The sequence below is a fragment of the Camelus ferus genome, chromosome 17 (assembly GCF_009834535.1).
Source record: "Camelus ferus isolate YT-003-E chromosome 17, BCGSAC_Cfer_1.0, whole genome shotgun sequence".
NCBI classification, from domain to species: Eukaryota; Metazoa; Chordata; class Mammalia; order Artiodactyla; family Camelidae; genus Camelus; species Camelus ferus.
The window spans coordinates 18,885,564-18,912,134 of record NC_045712.1 but is presented as its reverse complement, the minus strand read 5'-3'; the positions used below and the strand labels follow the sequence as shown (position 1 = coordinate 18,912,134).

The window sequence follows — 26,571 nt, the reverse complement described above, 5'->3', positions numbered from 1 at the left end:
TGGCTTTTATAACTGACAACAGGGAAAAGCAGTTTTTTTTTTTTAAGCATCCTTAATAATACTTGAGCTGGAACAGGAGAGCAGCCTCCTCATCCATCTGAGGTAAAAGCCCACAGCAGTTCTCAAGAGCTGGGGGAGCTGCCTGCTTCCAGGGGTCACTGCCCCTCCATTCCCTCTTGAGGGTAGCTGGTAGGTCTGGTGTTGGCCTGGTGGCCACATGGCCTCCCCACCTGTGTGTGTGTGTGCACCACAGAACAATCCAGACCTATAGACACTGGTAGACTGCCCACTGTCAGAGCTGGCCCAAGGAAAGGGGACCCTCAGATGTCCTCTCCACGAGGCTGGTGAGGATGTTTCTGGCAGGGAGTTCCTCCCTAAAGCTAACCTATGCTCCTGCTGCAAGAGTCTGCAGCCTGTTCCAGGGCCTCCACTGGATTGCCAGGGATCCTGGGGAGGGTGGAGTAATTGGCTTTCAAGATTTTGTCTAAGAGAAGGTGAGATTGGAGAGATCAGGACTGACCTGTTATCATTGTTGATAAGCTGTTTCAGAGCATCCCTCTTCCTGGGTTGTTGCAGGCCAGTATCTTTCAAAGCTGGGTGAATTCAGTTGGCAGTCAATCTAACATGGAATCTGTCTGGTTTTGTCTGAGGCCCTGGAATGAGGGCTGCGGAAGGCCTCTGACGAGGTGGCGCTCACTCACATTTGGGGAGTGGGGGAACTCAGGCAGTAGGCAGTTGTCCCCAGGCTTGTCACAGGGCAAAGAGCCAACTCTGCATGTGGCCCTTGTTAACATTTCCCCTGCCACATCACTACTAACGTGTTGTAGCTTAAGCCCCACTGAGCCTTTAAAGGAATTTTGTGGACCATACAAGAGGCAAAAAGGAAAAGCCAAAAAAAAAAAAAAAAAAAAAAAAGATAGGGTCTGTAATCAGGGACTGTGAGTCCCTGGGTCTGTGATCCTGCCTCTTCCAGTGTTGACCTTCTGACTCTGGACCTCCTCTTCCCTTCCAGAGGGTTCTGAGCTGTCCCTTGCTCTAATCCTGTGTCACCCTAGTTGTCGCTGGCCCAGTGAGGAAAGGTGAACCTCATGGGACAGTGGGCTCTTTAGGACCGGGCCGGCCCTCTGTGAGGGGACTCAGGTAACCTTGCTCTTCCCCCTTGACGAGCAGCCTCTCCTTTTCGCACAGCCCTCAGCATCCCGTTTGCTTTAGAAGCACAGGTTACCCTGTGGCACTTTTGACAGTGTGTTTATGCTGTCTCCATATTTAGAGAGATTCATTTAAAGTGGTAAGTTTCAGCCTTGACTTGAAAAATAAAGATCCATTTACCAAACACCACCCCCAGTTCCCAGTCTCTGTGGGAGTGAATTTGCACTTTTAATTTTGAGTGCCTGGTAATGAGGCCAAAGTCAAGGGTTGGTTCCTCATGAGAGCCACGCAGTTTAGTTCTGTGCCAAGATGGCAGCCTGTACCCAAGTCTGGCCCCTGAGGTCCATCTGTAGCCTCCCAGGATCCTGGGTTAGATGGGTAGCCAGTCTCTGGTTGGCCAGTTTGGTGCCTTTAGCAAAACAAAGTGCTGTTGCAGCCCAGTGCCTGTTTTCTCGTCTGTAACCCACACTGACTTCTGCCAGGGTCAAAGCACAAAGCTTGGAGGCAGAAATGCCGGCGCTGCTTCTGGTGCACGTTGGGCCCTGCTTGTCAAGTACAGATTCCACTGCCCTTTTCTGGCCATCGGGTGAGAGTGCTGGGGAGAGCAAGGGGCAGCTAGGAGGCGTGGGCGCCTGCCGAGTCCTCCAGGGTCTCCTAGTGCTGCAGTTGAGTTGCAGGGTCTCCAGAGCCCATCTCCCCTCCTCCTGGTGTTTCACTGGCCACTTTCCAAGAACCCCCTTCACAGGAATGCTTATTCTCCCTGCTCTTCTCACCTCAACAGTCATTTCAGGTCTGAAGTCCCTTTTACCTTCGTAACCCTGTAACACAAAGCCAGGAACATTTCCCCATAGTCCACCGTGACATAGAACATAGTAGAACTTCATTCATTAGTTGTTACTATATAGAACCAATGAAAATTGCATTTTGTTCATTTGTCTGTATTTAATGTTTCTTTGTTTTGTTCTATTATCATTGTTTGAAAATTCCAAGATTGCAGAGCATGAGTGTGTGTATCTGTGTGATTCTTTAATTTCAGCTGCCTTAGGTTTGGGTAAAAGATGTAAAGGAAGGTGAGTGGTTTTCTATGAAATGCAAGACTTTAGCCCATTGCCTGTCACACTTGGTAAAAAGGATGCACTTACTGAAGTATTTTATTGATGATCCTGACCACTCATCCATTTAAACTCAAACAGTAATTGGTATGTTGACCTGTTACCACCACAGCTCAGTGGCAATTTAGGGGGGAAAGCCACTGGCAGAATGTCTCACTGGGGTAGCCCTAGGACGGGGTAGAGGGAAAGGCTAAAATTGGAGAGGTGGAGTCACAAGGAGGTTCGCAGGAAATGAGGCAACTAACTGTGTGGCACAGGCAAGTTCTTTAAAGCAGGCCTTTTTTTGTGCTTAGTATTTATTTTGTTCAGAGAGAACAATTCATCTTTTCAAAACTGTAAAATTTAAGTGCCAAATGTTCATGTGCCTGGAAGCTAAGGGAAGTTTCGGATACTGATATGGTTTCCTTCTTGCCCACCAGGGTAGAGCTGGGCAAGCCAGTTTCCCCTGAAGCGGCAGCAAAAATGTAGGGCTAGTGCAGCTCCATCTGTCCCTGGGTTGGGCCCCAGTGGGAAGAAGGGTGCTCGAGGAAGACGACTCCTTGAGAACACCGCTGCTGGAGAGAGAAAGCCCCCTGCCCTCTGCTGTGCATTGCTCACAGTTATTAGCATTTTATATTTCTTTCATGCAACCAAATAGGAAATGATTATTCAAGACAGATGTCCCTGGGGAACCCATAACCCAGCAGGCGATGGTTCCTTGCCGAGAATCCATTTTACGTTAAATCACATCCTTCAAAAATCATGTGTGTTGGAGCAGCTAAAAAGCTGTTCATCCCTCACTAGTAATTGGTATTTGGGTAGCCCAGCTCTGTGCATACAGATGTCTGTCTTTAATTGCTAGCTCAGGAGTAGGTGGAGCTGCCTGGGACCTGGATAAAGTAGCTAATGGAACTTTTCTTTGGGGACTATTTTTAAAATTTGGAAATGGAGGTAGAGCCTCATCTCTGCAGAGAGATTGACAGTAGGTGCAGTTTCACATAATCCGTGATAGTTATTCAGTCTTTCTCACATGACTATTATTTGGGAGAAATGGCAACCTTTAATTAATTCCCCTTTAATGCTTCTAGCTTTCCTGTTCAGTATTTTTAAAAAACATACTGAACTGGGTATCTTGGCCTCTCTGAAGGGAAACATTTGCAGTCTCACCAGAGTCCTTTCTGCCCAGGACTGAGCAGTAGCACGTGTGCAGGGTGTCAGGAAGGGTGTTGACTGTCTCCTTTTCCTCCACAGGGACTTCCACATTACCTCCACCTCCTCCGCCTCCACCACCAGCAGCTCCCTTGCCTCCTGCGAGCACAGAGGTGCCCCCACAGCTTCCGCCCCAGGCTGTGAACGGGGTGAGCCGAGGGGCCTTACTCAGCTCCATCCAGAACTTCCAGAAAGGAACTTTGAGGAGAGCCGAAACCTGTGATTATAGCGCTCCTAAGATCGGCTAAAGCTTCGTGTTTACAGTTGGAGGGAAAAGATTATTTTTTTTTCCCTTCCACCTCCAACCCCTAATGCACCCTCTTTCTGGATGAGTAATTGCTGAGCCAGTGCAGCCACATCCGATATTGCAGATGCTCATATAAGGGGCTTTTCAAGAAGGAAATGTTCTTCAAGTAGAATGAAATCAGGCTGGCATTGCTGCCTTAAGAAATATTTTGCTCCTTTATTACCATTTTAAAGGAGTCTTGTTCATCCTCTAATGGGCATCTTTTTGGGGCAGCAGCATACTGGAATCAATGTTTCCACTAACTGAAGGATACAGACGAAAAACAAAAACAATGACAATATTCAGTCACAGCAGTGAATGGCCTTTGTGTTGCAGTCCCTCCTGTCCTGTCAGACAGCTCCTAGAACGGTTCCTCTCATAGTTCATTTCTCTATTCTAAAGCTTCTTCTGGTTATTCCTTAGGTAACTCCCATTTTTGCTACCTTAATTTCGTCTTAGACATTAACACTGTAGCCCAAAGCGTAATTATGTCGCTGAGTCAGAGAAGCCACTGAGTTCTTCCTTTTCCCCTCGAGTAGAATGAGGGGAAGTTCATAATATTCTCTAAGCTCAAACAGGAACACCATTGTGGTTACAGAACTCAGGGCTGCTATAGCAACTACTCCAGACTCTCAGTTCCTTTTAGTTAGCTTAGTATGTATTGAATGGACAAAAAATGTTAACATCAGAAAAAGCTCTTGCCAATTAGAGGATCTTAATCCACAGCAATTAAGTCAAGTTTGGGGTTTGTAGGGGATTATTATCACAACGTAAGTAAATTTGGCATCTATAAATCAGTTCTGACTTTTGAAAAATTTATCCAAATATATCATCCTTTTAGTGTTACTCGTTTATTAGATCCTTTATCCTATGATTTGCTTAAACCCTTAAATAAATTGCACTTTAAAGGATTATAAATAATCCATCTAAAATTCAAGTTATACACATCAGTGTTGGTTACTATGCAGAGAGAATGTCATTGTGTATAGTTTCATGTAATCTGTGATAAATGTTCAGCTGTATTTTTTATTAAAATAAACCATGTCAAGAAAATATGTTGTCTGTAGCTTGGCTAGATTATTTTAAATGGGAATTTTTTTATAATACCTTTTGTAAAGATAAACAATAGATCCACACAGTATTTCTAAAGTTTCCTTCCCATTTATCCTATCTCTATTTTCTTTTGTGTCACATTTTCCCTTTAAATTAATAACAGCTAACAGTCCTGCCTTCCTATTTTAATTAGGTGCCATGTGTATGCTTCTATAACTATTTTTAAAAATATATTTTTATTGAAGTATAGTCAGTTTACAATGTTGTGTCAATTTCTGGTGTACAGCACAATGGTTCAGTCATATAGGAACACACATGTTCATTTTCATATTCTTTTTCCCCATAAGTTATTACAAGATATTGAATATAGTTCCCTGTGCTATACAGTATAAACTTGTTTTATCTGTCTTATGTATATTAGTATCTGCAAATCTTGAACTCTCAACTTATCCCTTCCCACTCCATCCCCCCTGGTAACCATAAGTTTGTTTTCTATGTCTGAGTCTATTTTTGTTTTGCCAATAAGTTCATTTTTTTTTTTTTTTTTTTTAGATTCTACATAATAAGTGATACCATATGGTATCTTTCTTTGTCTTTCTGGCTTGCTTAGAATGATCTCCAGGTCCATCCATGTTGCTGCAGATGGCATTATTTTACTTTTTATGGCTGAGTAGAATTTCATTGTATAGATATATCACAACTTCTTTATCCAGTCATCTGTCGATGGACATTTAGGTTGCTTCCATATCTTGGCTGTTACAGTGCTATGAACATTGGGGTGTGTGTGTCTTTTTGAATTAAGGTTCCCTCTGGATTTATGCCCAGGAGTGGGATTGCTGGATCATATGGTAAGTCTATTTTTAGTTTTTTGAGGAACCTCCATACTGTTTTGCGTAAAGGCTGCACCAAACTACATTCCCACCAGCAGTGCAGGAGGATTCCCTTTTCTCCACACCCTCTCCAGCATTTATTGTTCACGGACTTTTGAATGATGGCCATTCTGACTGGTGTGAAGTGATAAACTCATTGTAGTTTTGATTTGTGTTTCTCTGATAATTAGCAATATTGAGCATTTTTTTTCATGTGCCTATTGGTCATTTGTATTTCTTCATCAGAGAACTGCCTGTTTAGGTCTTCTGCCCATTTTTGGATTGGGTTGTTTGGTGTTCTTTCTTATTAAGTTGTATGAGCTGTTTATATATTCTGAAACTATAACTAATTTAAATCTATCTTTTCCATCTCACTTTCTGAAGAGGGCAGTGTGTGGTGGAATGTCTGTTTTAAACCAAAAAACATGGATTTTGGTTTAATTTTAAAAGGAACCTGTTAGAATTAGGTATTTGAAGAGTTGGTGAACAAGTTCCTGTTACAAGTGATGCAGTCTGGTGATTAGTTCCTGGCAGCAATGATTTCTTAACAGAATTTTAAGACTTCCACCTCACATTTATTATTCCAAGAGTATAAAAATACAATCAGTCATAGTTAGGAATTCCTTTATTCCTTATCAAAACAATCTAACAGTAAATGTAGATTATATGCTTTTATTTTTTACATGTAAGTTATCTTTTCTTTGGAGATATCATTCATCAGGACTCTGTCACGTTCATACCTTGCCCTTCTAGTGAGAGGATAAAATTTTACAGTCATCTTATTCAAAGAACATGGCAATTGTAACAGACCAAAAAAGCATGGAACCTAGGCAGGAGAATTTTTCCACATACAAACATTTAAACTTCTTTCCAGTATAAAAACATCTGTGTTGTTACTTTAGAGATGACTATGAGTCATAAGGTCTTACAGACAATCCAGGTGAAGTCTCAGCAGGTATTTTAGGTAAATCCGAGTGACTTGAAATTCAGGTCAGAACTAAATATTCAGTGTTTTCTTTATTGCAAATATGATGTCTTTAACCTGAGGTACAGAATTGTCTTCTAGAATCTTTGCATAAGGCATAGGGACGTCAGCACCGGTGACTCGAACTGCAGGAGCATCCAGGAAATTGAATGCAGGGCCTAGGAGGGAAGGAAGCTCAAGTGAGGCACGACGAACCAGCCGAGCGCCACCACCTCAGCACAGGTGTGTCTGCCCAAAGAGGGAAATCTGAACGGGACGCTAATTATGTAGAACTGTTTCTGGTTTTGCTTTTTAAAACATTCACCCGAAGGAAAAATACCAAGCTACAAGTTGAAAATTCAAGTCATTTGACCACCCCTAGCTTTCAATCTTTTTGTCCTGTAACACAAGGTGGATTACAGCCTGAGCATTCTGGAATCAGTTTCTCTGAAATACCTTCCATGATCCTGGCACAAATTTCAGCTCCTACTCCGAACTGTGGCCAGCCTCCTTCCACAGTTACGAGATGATTGGTCTTCATGACACTGGCTTCTATTGTTTCAATGTCCATTGGTCTGATGGTTCGCATATTTATCACCTGAACAAATATGATAAATAGTAAGCTTTACAGAACCACTGGCTCACAAATACAGTCACATCCCCATAATACCACTTCCCTTCCTGTTTCCTGTTAATCTCTGGGTCTAGGGAAATCTAATCTGCCTATTCATGAACAAAATGTCAAAGGGGAAACTGTAATTACAACAAAAGTCTTTCTACTAGAAGCAGCTCTGTTAACTTACAGAACTCACTCATCCTCCCTTGGCCTTAACTTCCTCATCAAAATAACTAATGTGACTATTTGCCATATACCAGCCACTACACTAAGTGTAATTCTCACAGCCAGCCTGATGGGACAGTAAATGTATTATCCTCATTTTATAGCTAATGAAACTGAGATTTAGAGTACATAACTTGCCCAAATGTAACTAGCAAGTGGTACATCCTGGATATGAAAGACTTAGAGTCAACGACTTCTAAGTTCTCCCTTCTCCCAAACTCTACCTCCAGGTTGGACCTTAATCTGACAAAGCAGATACTAAAAAGATCCAGAACCTAGGTGGTAAAAAGCCAGGTATGTGAAAAGCAAGTAGCTTTAAGCAGAGGCAGAACTAAGTGACAAAGCAGGATTTTATATCTGAGTAACCTGTTATAGAACTCACACTCCTCTTTCCGGGTCTTAAAGGAAACTTTCTGATTCTTTAAGAACAAGTGAATGTCCAGTTACCTCACATTCAATTCCCTCTTTAGACAGCACTGTCGCAGCTTCTAAGGAGTGGCCCACAGGTCTTGAATGGGAAACTATGGTTACGTGTGTCCCTGAAACAAAGTGGTTACAGATGAGAAGTCAGGTTGAAACTAAAGACACTGTCCCGCTCTGCAGCCAGCTATGGCTCTTGTTCATTTGTGAAATCTTAAACTCAACTTCATTCCAGTGAAATGAGGAACATGGCAGCCTTCCTAGAAACGAAATACAAATCTACTGGACTGAGATTCAGAAAGCACAAGTGTATGAGCAATCATGGCATGATGCATTTTAAACTTGAACTCAACCTGTAATTTCCTAGTCAAAGTAAAAGGCAGTAACTTCTAGACTGAATCTGATCAATAGTAAGAGAGAACAGATTACAAATAACACTTAAATGTATACTAAGTTCTCTTACCTTGCCTTTCTATTTTGGCTTTTCCAATAGGAATCAGAAAATCTTTTGACTGAGCTTCCGAGGGAAGTTCAAAAGGAACTCCATACATCAATTCGTTCTCCAGCATCACCACTGCAAAATGTAAATATTTAAACAAAAGTAACTACCTGACTAAAATGTACGTGCAACACCATCATTCATTTTTTGAGAAGTTTCACTTGATTAGGAAGCCTCATACAAACTGTGTCCAGGAGCCAGGAGGATGGTTTAGGTACTGACGTCTGTAAGCTGGTCAGTCTTAATTTTACCTGTGGGCTTAATCCAGTGTTGTAGGTATGGAGTAAATTTCTCCTTTACCTAACTGGCTCCCTTACAGTCAGAAATAAGAAAAACATTTTTTTCCCTATCTTTACTGTATCTGTAAACCATTAACATTTTTTATATGTCTAAGCTTAACTATCAGGTTTCTGCCATGCAGATATTTCATTTTAGTTCTTTAATGTTCAAAGGAGACCCACAGGGCACTCTACTGACCTGGATTGTTATCCCGAATGGCTGATTTAATAAGTCCTTTAGCATCCTCTGAACTCCAGGGGCTGACCACCTTTAAGCCTGGGCAGTGTCCGTACCAGGCAGCAAAGCACTGGGAGTGCTGGGCAGCCACGCCAGCTGAGGCACCATTGGGCCCCCTGAAGACTATGGGCACAGACTGAAGGCCCCCCGACATGTAGTAGGTCTTGGCAGCTGAGTTTATAACCTGGTCAATGGCTTGCATAGAGAAATTGAAGGTCATAAATTCACAAATAGGCCGCAACCCAGCCTGTCAAATCAAAAACACAGATGTTAAAAAAGATTAGAAACAGCAATGAAGAGTGGCAAACAACCACTTTGCTCCCCCAACATTCAATCAATGTTTTTAAAAGGTCAAGTTAAAAGAAATCTGAGATTCATAAAGAGGACTACATACCATAGCTGCACCTACAGCAATTCCCGTAAAGCCCATCTATAAAATAAAACACAACATAAGTAAAACTCCACAAAAAATTAAAACTGTACACTTTTAACAGACATGCCCCCCAAAGGACTGCCTCTAGACGAGGGCTGACCTCAGATATGGGAGTGTCGATGATCCTCTTATCTCCGTATTTCTTCCACAGACCTCGACTAACCTACAATTAAGCATTGACCCCATTACTTTTAAGTGTACTGGGGGCCAACAGCCACCTCAATTTTGCATAGCTTTCATGTATCCTGGTTACCTTATATGCCCCATCATACTGGGCAACTTCTTCCCCAAGCAGAAATACCTTCTCATCTCTTTCCAGCTCTTCATCCATACCTTGATTTATAGCCTCACGAACTGTCATCTGTCACATGTATGAGAAAACAGTCAATAAGCTTCAGGATTACTTAGGATACTAGTGAGATTCTCTCCCTTTACCTATGCTGCCCATAACATACAATATAAAAACTATCACTGCAATAGGCTTCTCTTTAAAAGTTCAAAGAATGAAAGTAGCATGTCTATCACACACAGCCAGTCTTTGGTTGGTTGTGTAAATGAGGAGTACACTGAACTTTTCTTGATGTGCACCTGACTGCAAAATCTGCCTGCTGGCCAGATCAGCTCATAGGTGGTTTCCTGAATAGAGTATACTGGATAGTTTTATTTCCACATTTGGTACACTGTGCAGCAGAGAACTGTCAAGGAAGCCTAAATACTACTACATATTGAGCACTCACTAGGTGCCAGGCACTGCCAAACGCTTTTGCCAACCCAAATGTCCATCAAAGATTAATGGATAAACAAAATGTGGTATATGTCTACAGTGGAATATCATTCAGCCTTAAAATTCTGACACATGCCACAACATGGATGAACTGTGAAAACATGCTACGTGAAATAAGCCAGACATAAAAGGTCAAATATGGTATGATTCCATTTATAAGAGATACCCAGAATTGATAAATTCATAGACACAAAGTGTAACAGAGGTTACCAGGGATAAGGAGAAATGGGGAGTTACTGAATGGGTACAGTTTCTGTTTGGGATGATTAAATTCTGGTTGAGAATGAACAACAGGGTAAATGTACTTAGTGCCACTGAATAGGCACTTCAAAATGATAAATTTTATTATGTATATTTTACCACAATAAAAAACTTAAAACGAAGGTTAGGTAAGACACGTCAAGGCCAGTTTCCTCAGATCGGCCATGATTCCATGGAGCCTCGCCGGGGTGACAGGCGACCCCAGCCTCCGCGCCGCGGCGCGACGAGGCCCCTCCATGCCCGGGTAGCGTCCGGGCCAGTTACCTGCAGCGCCGCCGGCGCCGTCCGGTGGAAGCGCCTTCTCAGCAGCCCGGAGACCTGGCGGGGAGAGAGAGAGGACACTCAGAGGGGAGGCAGGGTGGGCAGGGATCGCGCAGCGCCATGGGGCCCGTGAGCCGCTGCTTACCTGCTGGAGGGGTCTCTGCGCCAGTCCAGCCACCACCGCCATCTTGACCGTGTCCTCCAGCCGCCGCCGAATGACAACACAGCCGGGCCGCGGACGAGTCAGGCCCTGTCTCCGCGGGCCAATGGCAGGGCTCGTTGCCTGCGTGCCCCGCCTCCCCGTGCGTCATGGCCCGAGGAGCGGGGCCGAGATGGCGCATGGGTGGTCCTGCCGCTCCGCCTGCGGCGGATTGGTATCAACTTTGAGAGCCGGTAGCTGCTGGCGCGCCAGGTTCACACCGGTGCACGCCGGTAACACGTCCCTGCTGTTGGGACCAAAACTCAGACTCAGCGTGACTCCAGGCTGGAAGGACCTTAAGAATTAGGCCAGGCTTTTGCAGACACTGAAGTCTTTTGGGCACCAAGTAGCGCTTGTACACAGTATAGCGACTGGGAATTTAAATCTTACAGCAAGCCTCCTCTTCCCTGGACAGCACGGTCTCGGAATGTGAACCAGAGTTTTCCTGTGTGCCAGGCATTGTGTTAAGTGCTTTATGGCCCATTTAATTCTCACAAAAACCCTCTCAGGTAATTAGTGTTATTACTATTAGCTCCATTTCGCAGATGGGTATAGAGAAGCAGGGATTGCTTAACTGAGCCGGGATTTGAATTTAGGACTGTCTGACTCTAAAGGGTAATCTTTTCCTATTTCTTCCCAAAGTGTAAGGTGGGGTCCCACCTGGGAGGAAGTTACAGTAACTTGCATTTAGAGAGGGCTTTATAGGGCCGAACACCTGACTAGGGAAGCCTCTGGAAGCTTCCTCTTTTCAGTCTCATTTCGGCCGCTGCGGGTGGGTCCTGGGGGAGGAGTCAGGCGGAACCTTTGGGGGCTCCCTCAGTCCTCATTCATCTGCAGGACATTCCAAAAATTCTTCTGAGGGCTGCAGGCTACTTGGGTTTAATCTAATGGCTCTGGGAAGCCAGTGCCTCAGTGGAGTGACTAGGTCACAGGAATGAGTCTAGATGCCGGTTGAGAATGAGAGGAACGGGAATGAGGGTGGAAGCAGGGAGACGGTAGGGAGTCTGGCAGAGAGAGTTGGACTAGAGGGCAGCTTCGCCATTTGAGATCTGTTTAGGACTGAAATCAGTAGGATTGCTGTGAGGAAAGGAGAAGAGTTGAGGAACATTTGGGGGGTTTTGTTGTTGTTGGATGGATGGGGGAGGGGAGGCGCCTGGAGCGGGTGGGAGCTAAGAATTCACTCTGAATAAACTGTATTTAGATGACTGGGTCACACTTAGGTTGGATATAGTAGCCTGGAGCTACGGACTAAGTGGCACTAGAGGTACAAATTTGGGCGCAGCTGCATAAAGATAGCCTTTGATCACTGGGCCTCTGCTTGCTCATCTGTAAAATGGAAAGATGGTCTCTAAGATATGGAGTCAACACCTTCCATGTCTCTCTCACCAGGCACCATGGTATAGTCCCTTAAGTCTGTGGACGAAATAAATGTGCACAATGTAAGAGCTGTGAGTTTTCACAGAAGACTGCCTCTCAGATAGCTCTGAGGAACTGCTTGGAAGAGGTAAGTGGGGATGTTAGCACATCTGTAATTTTGGGAAAGAGTATGCAATCAAGCACCCTTCTTGGTAGAAGGTTACTGCTAGTCACAAGGCACAGATATTTTAGTTAATGATTTTAGTCCTTTTCTAAGCATGGTAAGATGCAAGAAATTGGTTTCGTAAGCTTTTCTCCTGAAGATGTTGCAGGGAAACGGGGCACAAGAGGATGGCCATGTCCCAGGTCCCAGGTCCCAGGTGAGTCCCTGGGACACGCCCCATCAAGTGAGTCCTTGGCTTCAAGAGTGAGCCATAGTTGAGTGAAAGTGGATAAACAAACGGATGTGGGACGTAAGGAGGGCCGTGTCCCAGGTCTTGGTAGAGCCTCGGACGTGCCCCACCAAGTGTGGGTCCTTGGTTTCCTGTAGGAAAGAATTCAAGAGTGAGCCATAGTTGAGTAAAGGTAGGTTTATTTAGAGAGATACATACTGCACAGAGTGTAGGCTCTTTCAGAAGGCAAGAGAAAGGCCACGAGGTGTTGGGGTTGGGTGCTCGGATTAAAGTAGAAGTAGGTACACGTTCCATAGACAGAGTGTGGGCCGTCTCCAAAGATGAGGGAAGAAGAGAGGCCGCCAAGAGTCGTGGTGTTGCTCTCAGTGGTTTCATATGCTAACAAGTGGGAGGGCCATTCCAAGTACCCTGGGGAAGGGGCTGAAATTCCCAGGAATTTGGCCACTGCCCACCCTTTGACCTTTTATGATTAGCCTTGGAGCTGTCATAGCACCTGTGGGAGTGCCATTTACCATGTTAATATTACAACGAGCATATAATGAAGCTCAAGGTCTCCTAGAAGTCAAATCTCCCGCCAATTTGAGCCTCAAGGCCTACTGGGAGCTGAATCTTCAGCCATTTCGTTGTTAAGTGCTGTCATTTCTTCAATGGCTGTGCCCTGCCCCCTTCCCTCCTGTCTCAGGTTTATTCAGGGAGATACTCCATAGTCAGAGTGCAGGAGGTCTCAGAAGGCAAGAGAGGCTGCGAGGGGTGAGGGTGTTTAAAATAAAAGTAGATACATGTTCCATAGGCAGAGTGTGGGCTATCGCAAGAGGTGAGAGGCAGTGACCTCAGCATGGGGTCCTCTAGGAAAGTGAGAGTGGCCACAAGGTGCGAGGGTAGTTAGTTTTTTGGGGGGTTTTGTTTTTGTTTTGTTTTTGTTGGGGGGAGAAGTAATTGTTTGTTTGTTTGTAGAGGAGCTACTGAGTTTTGAACCCATGCACGTTAAGCATGCACTCTACCACTGAGCCCTGGGGGTGTTTAGTTTTTATGGGCTCGGTTATTTCATGTACTAATAAGTGGGTGGATTATTCCATCTACTTTGGGGAAGGGGCTGGGAGTCCCAGGAATTCGGCCACCACCCACTTTTTGACCTTTTATGGGTAGCCTCCGAACTGTCATGGCACCTGTGGGGGTGCCATTTAGTATGCTAACATGTTACAGTGAGCATATAATGAAGCTCAAGGTCTACTGGAAGTTAGATCTCTCCCATCTTGGGCCTCAAGTCCTACTGGGAGTCAAATCTTCCATTGCTGTGTAATTCTTTCAAAAGTTGTGCCCTGTCCCCTTCCCTCTTGTCTCAAAAATATCTAACTATCAGAAGGCCTGTTCTGCCAGTTTTCTCAGAGCATAGAGTGCCTCATTCCTGATCTCCATCATGAACTCCTTTCAGCGTGTGTGGATGGACTGCAGTGGCTAATGACTCAATCCTTGTAGAGCCAGATGGTGATGGTGAGTGACGTTCTTGGCAAGACCTTGGCAGGAAACCCCAGCATTTCCCAGGCAGCCACAGTGTCCCTGGGAAACCCCTGAATTTGAGAATCCCCTCAGGGATTCCTGGGTTCTACTTAGAATGAAAATGTGAGCCGGATCTCCCATGTCTCCCACCATCCAGCACTGAAAGAGTTCAAGATTAAAATTACAGAGCAAAAGGAGACATCAGGCTAAAGGAACAGTGACCCGAAGGGAAGCCAGAATCTGGACTGTGGTCCAGACAGAGGACAGTGTTCTTGCGCCATATTTACACAGAGATCCAAAAAAGCCAGGAACTCCGAGTCTGTGCAGCTAGTCTGGCCAGTTCAGTCAGGAAGGCAGTGGAGACTCCACAGGCCTCAGCCGGCCTCAGATGAGAACTTCCTTTTGAAATAATAGCTGTGGACATTGCAGGCACATTAGGTATATTCATCAGTAATGCGCTTTCCTTTCAGACGCTATAAATGGCCAGTTTGGAAAAGCTAGGCATAGTTTTATGTTTCAGAGTAAAAGGTACAAAAGATAAAAGTGCTGACTTTTAAATCTATAATCTTTTCAAAGCCAATCCACATTCACACGCTCACTAGATTTTACAGAAGGGGATTGGAAAGTGTAAGTTGGCCAACTAGGCCACTTCTTCCTCAGAATTAAATCTTTCCAAAGTTCCAGGAACATTTATCCTCAAGTCACTTTGGGTTGTCAGTCGGCAAAAGTCCTTTATCCAAAATTTTCCATTTCTTTAGGTTTGCCAAACTTTGTTTTCTCTTTGGTCATTGCAGGCAAGGTTTACTCAGGAAGACTTTTCACTCCACCTTTTTAGGTGTAACTTAAACACGTATCAAATACACATTTCCACCACCCCGGAATGTTCCTTCATGTCTCCTCCTATGTAGCTCCCCACACAGCACCTCACAGGCAACCCCGTGTCTGATTTCCATCATCATATTTCAGTTTGCCAGTTTTAGAACCTGAAATAAGTGGAGTTATACACTGTGTACTGTTGTGTCTGGCTTCTTTAGCTCAGCAAAATGTTACTGAGATTGATTCACCCATGTTGTTAAGTATCAATAGTTTACTCCTTTTTTTCTTAGAACTTTTTCTTTGGAGAGACCTTAAGACTCACAAGAAATGCAAAAACATAAAAGAGTGTACGGAGAGTTTTTGTGTACTTGCGTACAGCTTTGTCTGATGGTAAGATCATCTGTAACCACAGCACATTGTCGAAACCCAGAATTGACACTGGTACAATGCTTTTAACTCAGGTAGACATTTTATTCAGCTTTCATCAGTTTGTATATGCGTTCTTTAGCATGTGTATAGTACTACAGAATTTTGTCACATGTATGGATTCATGTAACCACCAGCACAGTCAGAATACAGAATTGTTCCGTCACCGCAAAGAAACTCCCTCCTGTTACCTCACAGTCACACCTTCCCCCGCCCCTAACTTCTGGTAACCACTGATCTCTTCTCAATCACTATAATTTGTTATTTCAAGAATCTTTTTTACATGGAATCACCTTTGAGATTGATTGTTGTCACTCAGCCCAATGCCCTTGAGATGCATTCAAGTAGCTGCATGTATCAACATTTCATTCTCTTTTATTGCTGAATAGCTAGATGGCTGTATCCGGTTATCCATTCATCCATACAAGGACGTTTAGGTTTTATCTTATTTTAGCTATTTCCAGTAAAGCTGCTGTGAACATTGGTTTACAGGTTTTTGTGTGAATGTAAATTTTCATTTCTTTAGGTACCCAGCCATATGATTGTATGTTATGTTTAACTTTTAAGAAGTTGTCAGACTTTTTCCAGAGTGGCTCTACCATTTTAGGTTACCTCCAGCAGTGTATGAGATGTCCAGCTGCTCTGGGATCCCTGTCAGTACCTCATACTTACTATCAACAATTTTTATTTTTGCCATTCTAATAGATGTGTATTGCTGTCACTCATTACTTTAATTTGCATTTCTCTAATGTTTAATGACACTGAACACTTTTCCATGTGCTTACTTGCCACCCATCTTTGGTGAAGTGTCTGCTCAAGACTTTTGCTCATACTCTAACTAGACTGTTTTATATTGTGATAAAAGATGTATAACATAAAAGTTACCATTTTAACCATTTTAAGTGTACAGTTTGGTTTATCAAAATTTTCTTTTATGGATCATGTTTTGGTGTCATAGCTGAGAACTGTGCCTAACACCAGGTTGCAAAGCTTTTATCTGATGTTTTCTTCTAGAGTTTCATAGTTCTACATTTAGCTCTATGGTCCATTTTAAGTTAATTTTTGTATAAGCTGTGAGGTTTAGGTCCAGAGTTTTTTTACATATGGATGTCCAGTTATTTAGATACTATTTGGTAAAAAGACCATCTTTTCTCCATTGAATTGCCTTCACACCTCTGTGCAAAAATCAGTTGGTTGATTTGAGTGGTTTCTGGTTTTGGACTTTCTATTCTGTTCTGATCTCTGTGTTTTATCCCCTTTTCAGTATTACACTGTTTTAATTACTGTAGCTGTATAGTAATTTTTAAAATCAAGTAATGTGAGTCCTCCAACATTACTCTTTTTTTTTTCCCCAAAGTTGTTTTACAATCAACTTGTCTGCAGCTACAAAAAAAAATCTTGATAGAATAGTTTCGAATCTATAGAATGTTTTGGAAAGAACTGGTATTTTACTGAGTCTTCCAACCTCTAAGCACAGCATGTCTCTCCATCACTTCAGACTTCTTTGATTTCTTTCATCAGTCTTTTGTAGTTTTAAGCACACAGATCTTGCACATATTTTACTACATTCATGCCTAAATATTTCTGTCCTTTTAAGGCTATTGTAAATGTTATTTTTTAAAATTTCAGTTTCTAGTTGTTTACTGCTAGTATTTAGGAACAGTTGATTTTCCAGTTTTGACATTATGTTCTGCATCCTTGGCTAAACTCATTTATTTTTTCTAGAAGCTTTTTTTTTTTTGGTAGGTTCCATGAGATTGTCTCTTTGGACAATTATGTTGTCTGTGAAGGAGACAGTTTTACTTCTTTGTTTCTAATATTTGTGTCTTCTTTTTTTTTTTTCTTGCCTTTTTGCTGGTCTTCTAGTACCTATGCTGAACAGGAGTGGTGAGAATGGACATCTTTGCCTTGTTTCCTATCTTAGAGGAAAAGCATTCAATCTTTTACCAGTAAGTGTGATGTTTGTTTTAATTTTTTTGTAAAGATCCTCATTCAGGCTAAGGGAGTTCCCTCTGTTTCTATTTTGCTGAGCTCTTTTTGTCATGAATGGCCGTTGAATTTTGTCAAATGCTTTTTCTGCATCAGTTTATATCATCATTTGATTTTTCTTCTTTAGTGTGTTAAAAGTTTGAGTTACGTTGATTGATTTTCAAATGTTGAACCAATGTTGCATTGCTGGTATACATTCCGCTTGGTTATGGTGAGATATATGTACACTCACATACATGTACACAGACATATATGTTGCTGGATTTGATTTGTCAATATTTTGTTGAGGAAATTTATGTCCTTGTTTATGAAAGATAATTGGTCTGTAGTTGTCTTGTCTTGTCTGGTTTGGTATCAGGGTGATCTTGGCCTCAAAATGAGTTGGGCAGTGTTCCCTCCTCTTCTGTTTTCTGAAAGATATTGTGTAGAATTGGTTTTATTTTTTCTTTAAATGTTTGGTAGAATTTGTATCTGAAACCATCCAGAGATTTCTTTTTTATGGAGCTTTTAACTACAAATTCTATACCTTTAATGAATATAGGATTACAGGTTATCTATTCACTCTTGAGTGAATCTCAGTTATTTTTATTTTTTAAGGAATAGATCCATTTCATCCAAGTTGCTAAGTTGATATGTTGGTTTGTTTCCAGAATTCACTTTTAAAGTCTGTGAGGTCTGTCATAATATCCCCTTTTCATTCCTGAAATTAGCATCTTATGTCTTCTCTCTTTATTACTTTGTCAGTCTGGCCAGCGAGTGTTGATACTTTACATTTTGCAGGTAATCCAGAAGGTGTTCGGGCTGCAAGTTTCAGCCTGCCTGCTGTGGGCTATGGTTCCACAGTCAGCTCAGTTTTGAAAGCATTTGCAGTGCCACTTGGATCAGTCCCATGTGTGTGCCACCCAGTGGTCAGTCAGGGACCTGGGCAGTGTGCTACCTTGTGGCTCAGTTGGCAAAGCTTGTGGTGTGCTGTTTCGGGTCAGATCTGTACGTGTAAGCCCCAGGCTGAGCCCAGGAGTCCATGCACAGCTTTCTGGGATGTCTCCCTTGATCCGGCCTCATCTCTATGACCTCCTCAGTATTTTTGATGCCCTAGACCCTCCCTTCCCAGTCCCCCCACCAGAGAGAGAAGTGAATTTAGTTTGCTAGGGCTGCCATAACAGAATACCACAGACCGGGTGACCTAAACAGCAGAAACGTGTTTTCGCCCTGTTCTGGAGGCCCAGTTTCCTGGCAGGTTGGTTTCCTCTGAAGCCGCTCTCCTTGCCCTCTTGCTGTGTCCTCACATGGTCTTTCCTCTGTGCCTGGGTCCTAGTCCCCTTTTCTTATAATGACACCAGTCATACTGGACTCGGCTGAGTCCATACCTGAATGACTTCGTTTTGCCTTAATTACCTCTTTGAAGGCCATCTCCAAATCCAGTCACCTTCTGAGACTCTAGGGGTTAGGACTTCACTGTGTGAATTTGAGGGGGACACAGTGCAGTCCCTAATGGTGCGGTTTAGTTTCCCTGCTCTGTTGTGCACGTCTCACCGCCGCGTCAGCGTGTGGGGCCGAGGGAGGACAGGGAGAGAAACAAAGCAGTGGTGTTCTCCCCATGCTCTGGCAACTGCAGCTCTTCTGGTTGGAGACACATTTCCCCTCCCTCAGAGTTTTAAGTGTCTGACAACGCACTGCGGCCACCCGCACCGAGGTATTGCCTGCAGCCTGGGGCAGAAAAAAAGAAAAAGTAAAACAAAACCCCAAAGGGGTTATTCCCACTCCGCAACCCCCATCCTTCCCATCCACACCCCTCACGCACCTCAGATCAGAAAGAGACGATTTCTCTTGGAGCTCTTTCTGTCTGTACCTGATGAACACTGCTGAGTTTTGAGCAGATGCCTTTGAGTCCAGGCTGGGCAATACTGAAGGAAGAATCCTGAACTTCTCACAGTTAGGTGGACCTTCGGGTTCTGGTCTCATTCCCTGATTCACCCACTACCATTTGCTTGTCAGCATCCTTAGTCACTGCTCCATGCATTCTGAGAGGATCTGTAGTTGCAGTCAGTGTAACAGATAGGGCAGAGTGTGTTTACTCTGTTCTTCCTGGAATCATCACCCTGTGTTTTGGCTTAAATGTTAGTTTTTAGGACACACATTTGCCCTGTGCTTTGTTTTTTCGTTAGAGACACATCTCAGAGGGCTTTGCATACCAGAGCAAGTAGATGTCCCTCATTCATCTTCACAGCCGTATAGTATTCAGAGTGTGGCTACATCATAATTTATTTAACTGATGCCCTTTGACACTGTGCCCTAATCTTCTGGTCTTTTATTATAAACACGGTACAATGGAATGCCTCGTCCATATGTCTTTGCACACTCATGTAAATGCATCTGTGAATAATTTCTAGAGGAAGAATTTCAAGTTCAAAGTAACTATGTGTTTTTTAAGTTATGTTCAGTATTGTCATATTGATTTCCAAATTTGTCTTCCCACAAGCAATGTCTGAAAGTGCCTTCTTCCCCCCACTCTTGCCAATATAGTTCATGTGTACGCATTTCTACTTTGAAATCAAGATTAAAGGTCCACTGGCAGGAACAGGCATGAGTTAATGTTTGTAAAGCTGCTTAGAACAGTGTCTTCCACAGAGTAAGTGTCATATAAATGTTAATTTTTAAAAAATGAATTAAGGTCTTCTAAGAGGAACCCACCAAAAGGGCAAGGCTCAAGCCAGGGACAAGTGCCGACCTTGGAGGAAGGGTGAGATGATAAAAAACAAATGCAATAAGGTATTTTGCACAGTATCTGGTATATAGTAAATGCTCAATAAATGCCAACCATTGTTCTTGTTGGGGTTTCTCCACAGCAAGTGGCTGTGAACTGGCACCCAGACCTGAGACATCCAGGTCCATTGTGACCCTCTGGAAGCATCCTCTTCTTCTCTAGGACAGTCACACTTGAGTGAGGTCGTGCCAAGGAGCTGCCTTTTGACAGTGGAGAAACAGGTGGCTTTAAGGGACCTAGTCTCACTGGTGTCCAGCACGGCAGCACTGGAGCCAGGACAGCAAAAAACAGGGCTGCTGAGGAGCAGGTGACTCCCCCAGTTCTCCCTCCACAAGGACTGGAGGAAGTGTCTGGGCTTGTGGAAGCCTCAGGAAGGCCTGAGTCCCCAGAGAGGTATTTGGCTGTGGCTAACAGAGCCAGTAGTGACTCAGCTGGTTTTTCTACAGCCAGTTTCCCCTAGTGGGGAAAAGGTTAGTGTGACCAGGTGAAATTCAGTATGTGGTGAAACCCAAGTAGTCAGAGATGCTAACTCGGCCTCTAAATAAATAATGTTTGTAATATAATGTGCATATGTAAGGTATATAATATGTAATTTATGTTATATATGTTGCGTGCGTGTGTAGAGAAAAAGAGATGCCTAGTTAGCATGGAATCTCTAACTACTTGGTTTTTACCACATACTGAATGGTATTTTATATTTATGTTGTCTGATAACATATATTGCATGTTAATATATAGTGTATATATTATATTAATACATGCATGTTTTATTGCATATGTGTATAATGTGAATTATTTATGTTATATATATGTATTTAGGGACCTAGTTAGCATCTCTATTTGGCTTTTACCACATATTGAATTATATATATATTTTTAACTATTTTTTATTGAGTTATAGTCATTTTACAATGTGTCAAATTCCAGTGTAGAGCACAATTTTTCAGTTATACATGAACATACATATATTCATTGTCATATTTTTTTCCACTGTGAGCTACCGACCACATACTGAATTGTATTTTATATTTAGCTTACATTTTTTGATATCAGAAAATAGTGAAACTTATTACAAGACAGTCCGTGAGAAAAGGTGGATGTTTGTCGGCATGAGGCGGTTTTCTCCGAGCAGCCCCGACGGTTTAGTATCACGGCCGCCCTAGGCCTCCTCCCTGCTCACTGGCCTGCGTCTAACAGGATGGTCTGCAGACCTTGCCACTTTCCTACAGGGTGATGATCCCTCCTGCTCTGAACCTGCCAGGAGCCTTTGGGGAGCTGAGAGAGATTTGGAAAAATGAGAAGAGGACTGAACTGGGAAAAGACCCAGATGCCAGGCGCACTGGGGGCCCCTTGGTTCCTGGCTGATTTGGAGTCACTGAGATTTCTGAAGCCCCGTTTGCTGCCCCATAAACATCCCTGTCCTGTCTGAGCTGCCAACCTCTGGTGAAATCAAAGGCGTTGAGTTGACTGTGGGATCTAAAAGCCATGGACGAAAAATGTGAGAACGACCTTAGTTAGCATTTGTTGAGCAGATACCCTGTGCCTGGCACTGTGCCAGGCATTCACATCTCTTACTGTGATTACTTCCCTCACAAGTCCTCTGAGAGGTGGTTAGTATTATTAATACATTTATTTATTTGGATAAATGGTGCACTCTGCAAAATTCAAAGGACATAAGAGATTTTGCTGTGAGTCTCTAATCAGATAATTCAGGCACATTAATATAGAGGTAAAGCAGATATGACAAATGGTTAACGGTTGTGGACTCAGTGGTGAGTATGTGGGAATTCATGGCATTATTCTTTCCACTTTTCTGTATGTCTGGAAGTTTTTCATAATAAACTTGGGGGGAGGGAAAGGATTTCCCTTTTATCCCCATGTCTCTCATGACATTCCCCTCCCAGGAGGCAAGCATCTGTACTAGTTTCCTGCTTCTCTTTCCAAGATACTTGGATTTTATGAGTGTGTATCCAGGCATTCGCACGCACAGACAGCGGCGCATCAGGTTACTTCTGGCACCGCATTGATGGAATTTAGTTTCTGGAAGCTTCAGAAGCGTAGCAGCCTAGGAAAGGCCATCCAGGTGAATTCCCACAGTCCCTGTCCCCTGGGCTGGTGACTATTTGTTCCCCAGTCTCACCCCTAGAGGGCGCCCTCTCCACCTGACTGGCGGCGGCGAGCCGCAGGAGGTGCAGGAACGGCCCGTCAGGGCCGCTGCCACGTGACTCACGAGAGGTGGGGCCTTCAAAAGTATAAATACTTCTGTTCTCTGGCCTTAGCCACATTTTTTGTGGGAAGCAAAACTCAGACTCAGAGCTTACATTTTGGCTTTGCAGCAACAAAGGCTAAAAGAGGGAAAGGTTGCTCGGAAAGCTTCACCCACACGCTGTACGGTGAACTTTTAGAGGATGAATAAAACTCCCCGTTTCTGGACGCAAGAGACACTTCATAGGATCCCAGACATTTTGGTGTTGATTGCTTGACTAGATTAAAAAACAATTTTTTTTTTTGACCAAGAGAAAGCCATTTTGTTTAATACATTAAAACCCCTTTATAACACTGGGGTTGGAAGATATCTCTGAATTGGTAACACCGCTCTTATTCTATGTGCAGTTGTTATGTAATTTAGGGAGACAAGATTTCACCACGTTATCTCCGGATCTGGGTAAAAATGAACCGCGTTATAATAGTGAGTGTATAACTTTAAAAACATATTTAAATCAACACCAATAGATAAATGACTAGCTTAAATTAGTCAAATAGAAATGTTCTTTTATTAATGTTGAGAATGTGTGGTAACTTGAAGTAGACTAAAATTTTTTTTGCCATTAAGAATGTTGTCTGTAAACACCTATTTTCAAAAATGAGGCTCTTTGACAAAAATGTTTTTTGCTTGAAATACAGCATAATGTAGAAATATAGCATAGCTGCCCAGAAAACTAGTTGAGGGGAGGGTACAGCTCAGGGGCAGACATGTGCTTATTAGCATGATAAGGTCCTGGGTTCAATCCCCAGTACCTCTATTTAAAATAAATAAATGAACCTAATTACCTCCCCCCCCCCAAGAGAACCAATTTTCCCACTCAAAGGTTATTTGTACTGCAAACCTAGTCATAAAAGCAATAGGTGAGATGATTTATATATAAGATGATTTATAATAACTAATTACAATAGCAAAAAAAGGAAATAACCTAAACATTCAGGATCTATATTAAAAAACATATATGGTACAGCCATGAAATGGAATATCACAAAGCTATAAAAAGAATAAAGAAGCTTTCTGTATACGAGAGACATATCCATCTTTCTCCTTTACTAGGATTTCTTCAGAATGGTTAAATTTGAAAAATCAGGTGATGCTTTCAGCCATGATTTTCCTTTTTTTCTGTTTTCAAACTTTCTATTTTAAAATAATTATACATTCACAGGAAGTTGCAAAGACAGTACAGAGAGGTCCTTGTACTGTTCATCTCATTTCCCCCAGTGATTGCAGCTCAGAGAACTACAGTCCATCACCAAAGCCAGGAAGCGGACGTGGGCGCGGGGGGTGTGTGCTGTGCTATCACCAGTGTAGACCTGAGTATCTACCACTGTAGTCAAGATGCACAGCTGCTCCATCACCACAAAGTTCTCCCTTGTGCTTCCCAGTTATAGTCACACCCACCCTTCCCTGTACCATCCCTACCCCTGGCAACCACTAATCAGTCCTCCATCTCTACAATTTTGTCTTTATAAAAAATTTTTTTCATTTTGAGACTATTATATATATGTAATAATACTGCATGGGATTGGGGGTTTTTTTCCAATTAGCATAAAGCCCTTGAAATCCATCTAAATTGTCGCTTGTATCAGTAGCTTGTTCCTTTTTATTGTTTAGTATTATTCCATGGTCTGGATGCACCACAGTTTAGTGTAATCATTCACCTATTGTAGGACATTTTGGTGGTTTCCAGTTTGAGGCTATTGCAGATAAAGCTACTGTGAACAATCACATACAGGTTTTTGTGTGAACATAAGTTTTCATTTTGCTGGGATAAATGCCCAGGATTGCGATGCTGGATTGTAGGGAAAATGTATGCTGAGTTTTTTAGAAACTGCCAAATTATTTTCCAGAGTGCTGTACCATTTTTCATTCCCAGCTACAGTTTTCTTTTCATATGAAATGCTATTGACTACTGTTAGCACAACGGCACTAGGCCAACAGCACATGAGAATCTGAGATGCTTTTAATTTCTAGAGAAAACAAATTTAATATACGTTAGAGGAAGAAAAGGAGAGAAGTCAGGACTAATCTCTTTGCTGGCCCACGAGGTCCCATGTTTATCATCCCAGGTTTTCAGAATGAATCTTCCCTCCCCTTTCTAACCCTCTGTTGGAAAGCTACAACACATTACACAGGTCACCTGGGTGGACCTCTGACCTCTGACCCCTGCTTATATTCTGTCCCAAACTCCCTGTGAAGCTAGGCTCATGCTGGAATGTTCTACCTCCAATAATAGTCATTTAGAGCCCTTAAAAGAGAGTCATTTCAGAACCATCTCCTCCCAGGGACCTCTGTACTTACACACTCTGCCCCCAGACCCTCAGGGCTAAACAGCTTAAAACAGTTTTGAATGTGTGTGTGCACTCTGACCCGCACCCTCCAGGCTTTAGTTGTTGGAGTACCGGTGTGAAGGCACCCTTCCCCTACCATGGCAATGCAGGCTCCAGGGGCATGCGGCCCTTGCCAAGGTCCTCGGATGGGTAGCAACTCCTAAGTCTGCATTTCCTCACCTGTCCAGTTGAGGTGGCAGATAACACATTCTCTGCTAACAGGGCCTTTGGCTTATTCTGCAGGTAGCTATAGGGCGCCTACTATGGACCAGCTGAGGACGCAGTCGTAACAGAGAGGAGGCCCTGCCCCCAGGGAACACAACTAAAAGAGGAAATGTAAGTGCAGTGCTCAACCTGGCCTCTGGCGTGTAGTTGGTCCTTGAGAAATAGTAGCTGGTTTATTATTATAGTTAAACTCAATACTTGTGTATGGACTTGAATGGAATATGAACCCAGTATTACACACCTGGTCTAGTATATTCTCATCCATTGTAGTCAGCCATTAGTTACCGTTAATTGTTAGGACTGTGCTGGTCTCATTCTGTTGCTAAAGTCAGATCAATTGCTGGCCCAGGTGCACTCCATTTTGTGCCTAACACTTTGAGGATTATTCTGAATTTAATATCTTGAATATCAAATTCAGTAAGGGTCTCTTGCTGTAAACATACAGCTTTGAAGAAAGAGTCTTCATACAGACTTGTAAAAAAAGTCCCTTAGAGTGTGTTCAAAGGTTCATATATTATCAAAAGACTCCCACGACAATAAAGAACAGTTTCATTGTTTGTAAAAGGTGACTCATTTCATAAATACTTAATCAGAAATACAAAATGTAGCAAGCAGAAACTAATTTTTTAAATGTGTAAAAATACCAAAAAGGTGGCCAAAAAAAAAATAAAATAAAAAAGATGACAGCAGCCAAATGAATGCAAAAATACTCAAAAGAGTATTTGCCTGAATTTTAGGGAAACCGTTTATTACACAGATTGCTCATTGAGCAAACTGGTCACTAGGTAAATGTATCAGTGGGACTTGTGGCTCTTGTCGGAGTCCTGGGGCAGAACCAACATGGCGGCCATGGACGGTTGGATGTTAAGGTAAGGCTGGATGGGATTGTCCTGTTGGATGTGGCTAGGTTACATCCCTGCTTCTAGGAACTGGGGAGAGGGGTATGGGGCCTCTCTGACTTCCATAGGGTAAGTTAGGGCCCTATGAAAGGGCCCTGTGACCCACACAACCACAGAGGTCTCCCAATAGTAACCAACAGATGTTTCTTACGGTAAATGAGTAGAGTCAGTCAGTCACAGTTCATCGACCTTCTGGCAGGGTGACTTTGCAAAAGTTCGCTAATCTCTCTTTAGCCTGAGTTTACTCATGCATGAAATGCCGGAGTGGACTTGGATGGTTGCTGCAGTCCCCGTTAAGCCCTGTGATTTCCTGAGATTTCATTGCTGTCAGAACTCCTCCCACGTTGTGACCTTTCCAGCAGACTAGAGGCTAGAATGGAGGTAAGGAGTACCATCTTTTGTGAGGCGTTTGAAGACAGCCAAGACTTTGCTATAGCAAAGGTTAATGTTCTGTGTCTCAAAGATCCATTTCCCCAGGCTCTCAGAATGTAAATGTCACAGCAATGAAAACAGCGAAACCTAGGCTCCGGTTCATTTAAATCAGAGCTGCTCACCCCTCATGGTGCAACCCTGGAGCAGAGGGCCTCCTCTGTGGCCTGAAGCTTCATAAACTTGGGTTTAGGCTGTCAGCACTGATTTAAAGAGATTTGGTAGTTCAGTTTGCTTCTGGGAGAGAAATGCCATTCACAGCGGGCTTTGGGGGCTAATAGTGAAACCTGAGCTGGCTTCCTCCCTCCTTGAGGGGCAGAGTGAGTCAG

General features: G+C 43.0%; 3 protein-coding genes across 16 annotated transcripts in view; 2 read left to right on the top strand and 1 right to left on the bottom strand.

The window, feature by feature from the left end:
* PXK (PX domain containing serine/threonine kinase like) overlaps window positions 1–4,790 on the top strand; it is a 68,780-nt gene extending 63,990 nt beyond the window's left edge. For 3 of the 8 annotated variants that reach the window (XM_032458191.1, XM_032458190.1, XM_032458188.1), the window contains exon 19: window positions 3,492–3,609. Coding sequence is in view for 4 of the 8 variants with exons in the window: in XM_032458193.1 (XP_032314084.1) it covers window positions 2,186–2,219; window positions 3,492–3,672 (215 nt within the window). In the remaining 4 variants the exon portion in view is untranslated. Of the gene's footprint in view, window positions 1–2,185; window positions 2,220–3,491 lie in introns of all 8 variants that reach the window. The other 5 variants (XM_032458193.1, XM_032458192.1, XM_032458187.1 and 2 more) reach the window with 3 other exon arrangements.
* Window positions 4,791–6,264: 1,474 nt separating this feature from the next.
* On the bottom strand, window positions 6,265–10,885 carry PDHB (pyruvate dehydrogenase E1 subunit beta). The gene is made up of 10 exons (XM_006184815.3): window positions 10,782–10,885; window positions 10,640–10,693; window positions 9,584–9,691; window positions 9,431–9,493; window positions 9,292–9,327; window positions 8,859–9,144; window positions 8,346–8,456; window positions 7,910–8,001; window positions 7,078–7,219; window positions 6,265–6,800 (listed from the first exon to the last, which is right to left on the bottom strand). The coding sequence occupies exons 1-10, from the start codon at window positions 10,821–10,823 to the stop codon at window positions 6,655–6,657; spliced, it is 1,080 nt and encodes a 359-aa protein (XP_006184877.1). The 5' UTR covers window positions 10,824–10,885; the 3' UTR covers window positions 6,265–6,654.
* Window positions 10,886–10,983: 98 nt separating this feature from the next.
* Window positions 10,984–26,571, top strand: part of KCTD6 (potassium channel tetramerization domain containing 6) — a 36,814-nt gene continuing 21,226 nt past the window's right edge. For all 7 annotated transcript variants that reach the window (XR_004312094.1, XR_004312093.1, XR_001366043.2 and 4 more), the window contains exons 1-5: window positions 10,984–11,344; window positions 12,225–12,339; window positions 13,982–14,095; window positions 17,210–17,292; window positions 24,933–26,194. The gene's annotated coding sequence lies outside the window, so the exon portion shown is untranslated. The remainder of the gene's footprint in view (window positions 11,345–12,224; window positions 12,340–13,981; window positions 14,096–17,209; window positions 17,293–24,932; window positions 26,195–26,571) is intronic.

What these genes read in the sequence shown, in the direction of transcription:
- PDHB (XM_006184815.3), bottom strand. Translation starts at nt 10,823, where the DNA reads ATGGCGGTGGTGGCTGGACTGGCGCAGAGACCCCTCCAGCAG. An exon ending in TCGACACTCCCATATCTGAG is followed by an intron (nt 9,328 to 9,430) that starts GTCAGCCCTCGT and finishes TTTATTTTATAG; the next exon opens with ATGGGCTTTACGGGAATTGC. An exon ending in AGCCAAAATAGAAAGGCAAG is followed by an intron (nt 8,002 to 8,345) that starts GTAAGAGAACTT and finishes ACTTTGTTTCAG; the next exon opens with GGACACACGTAACCATAGTT.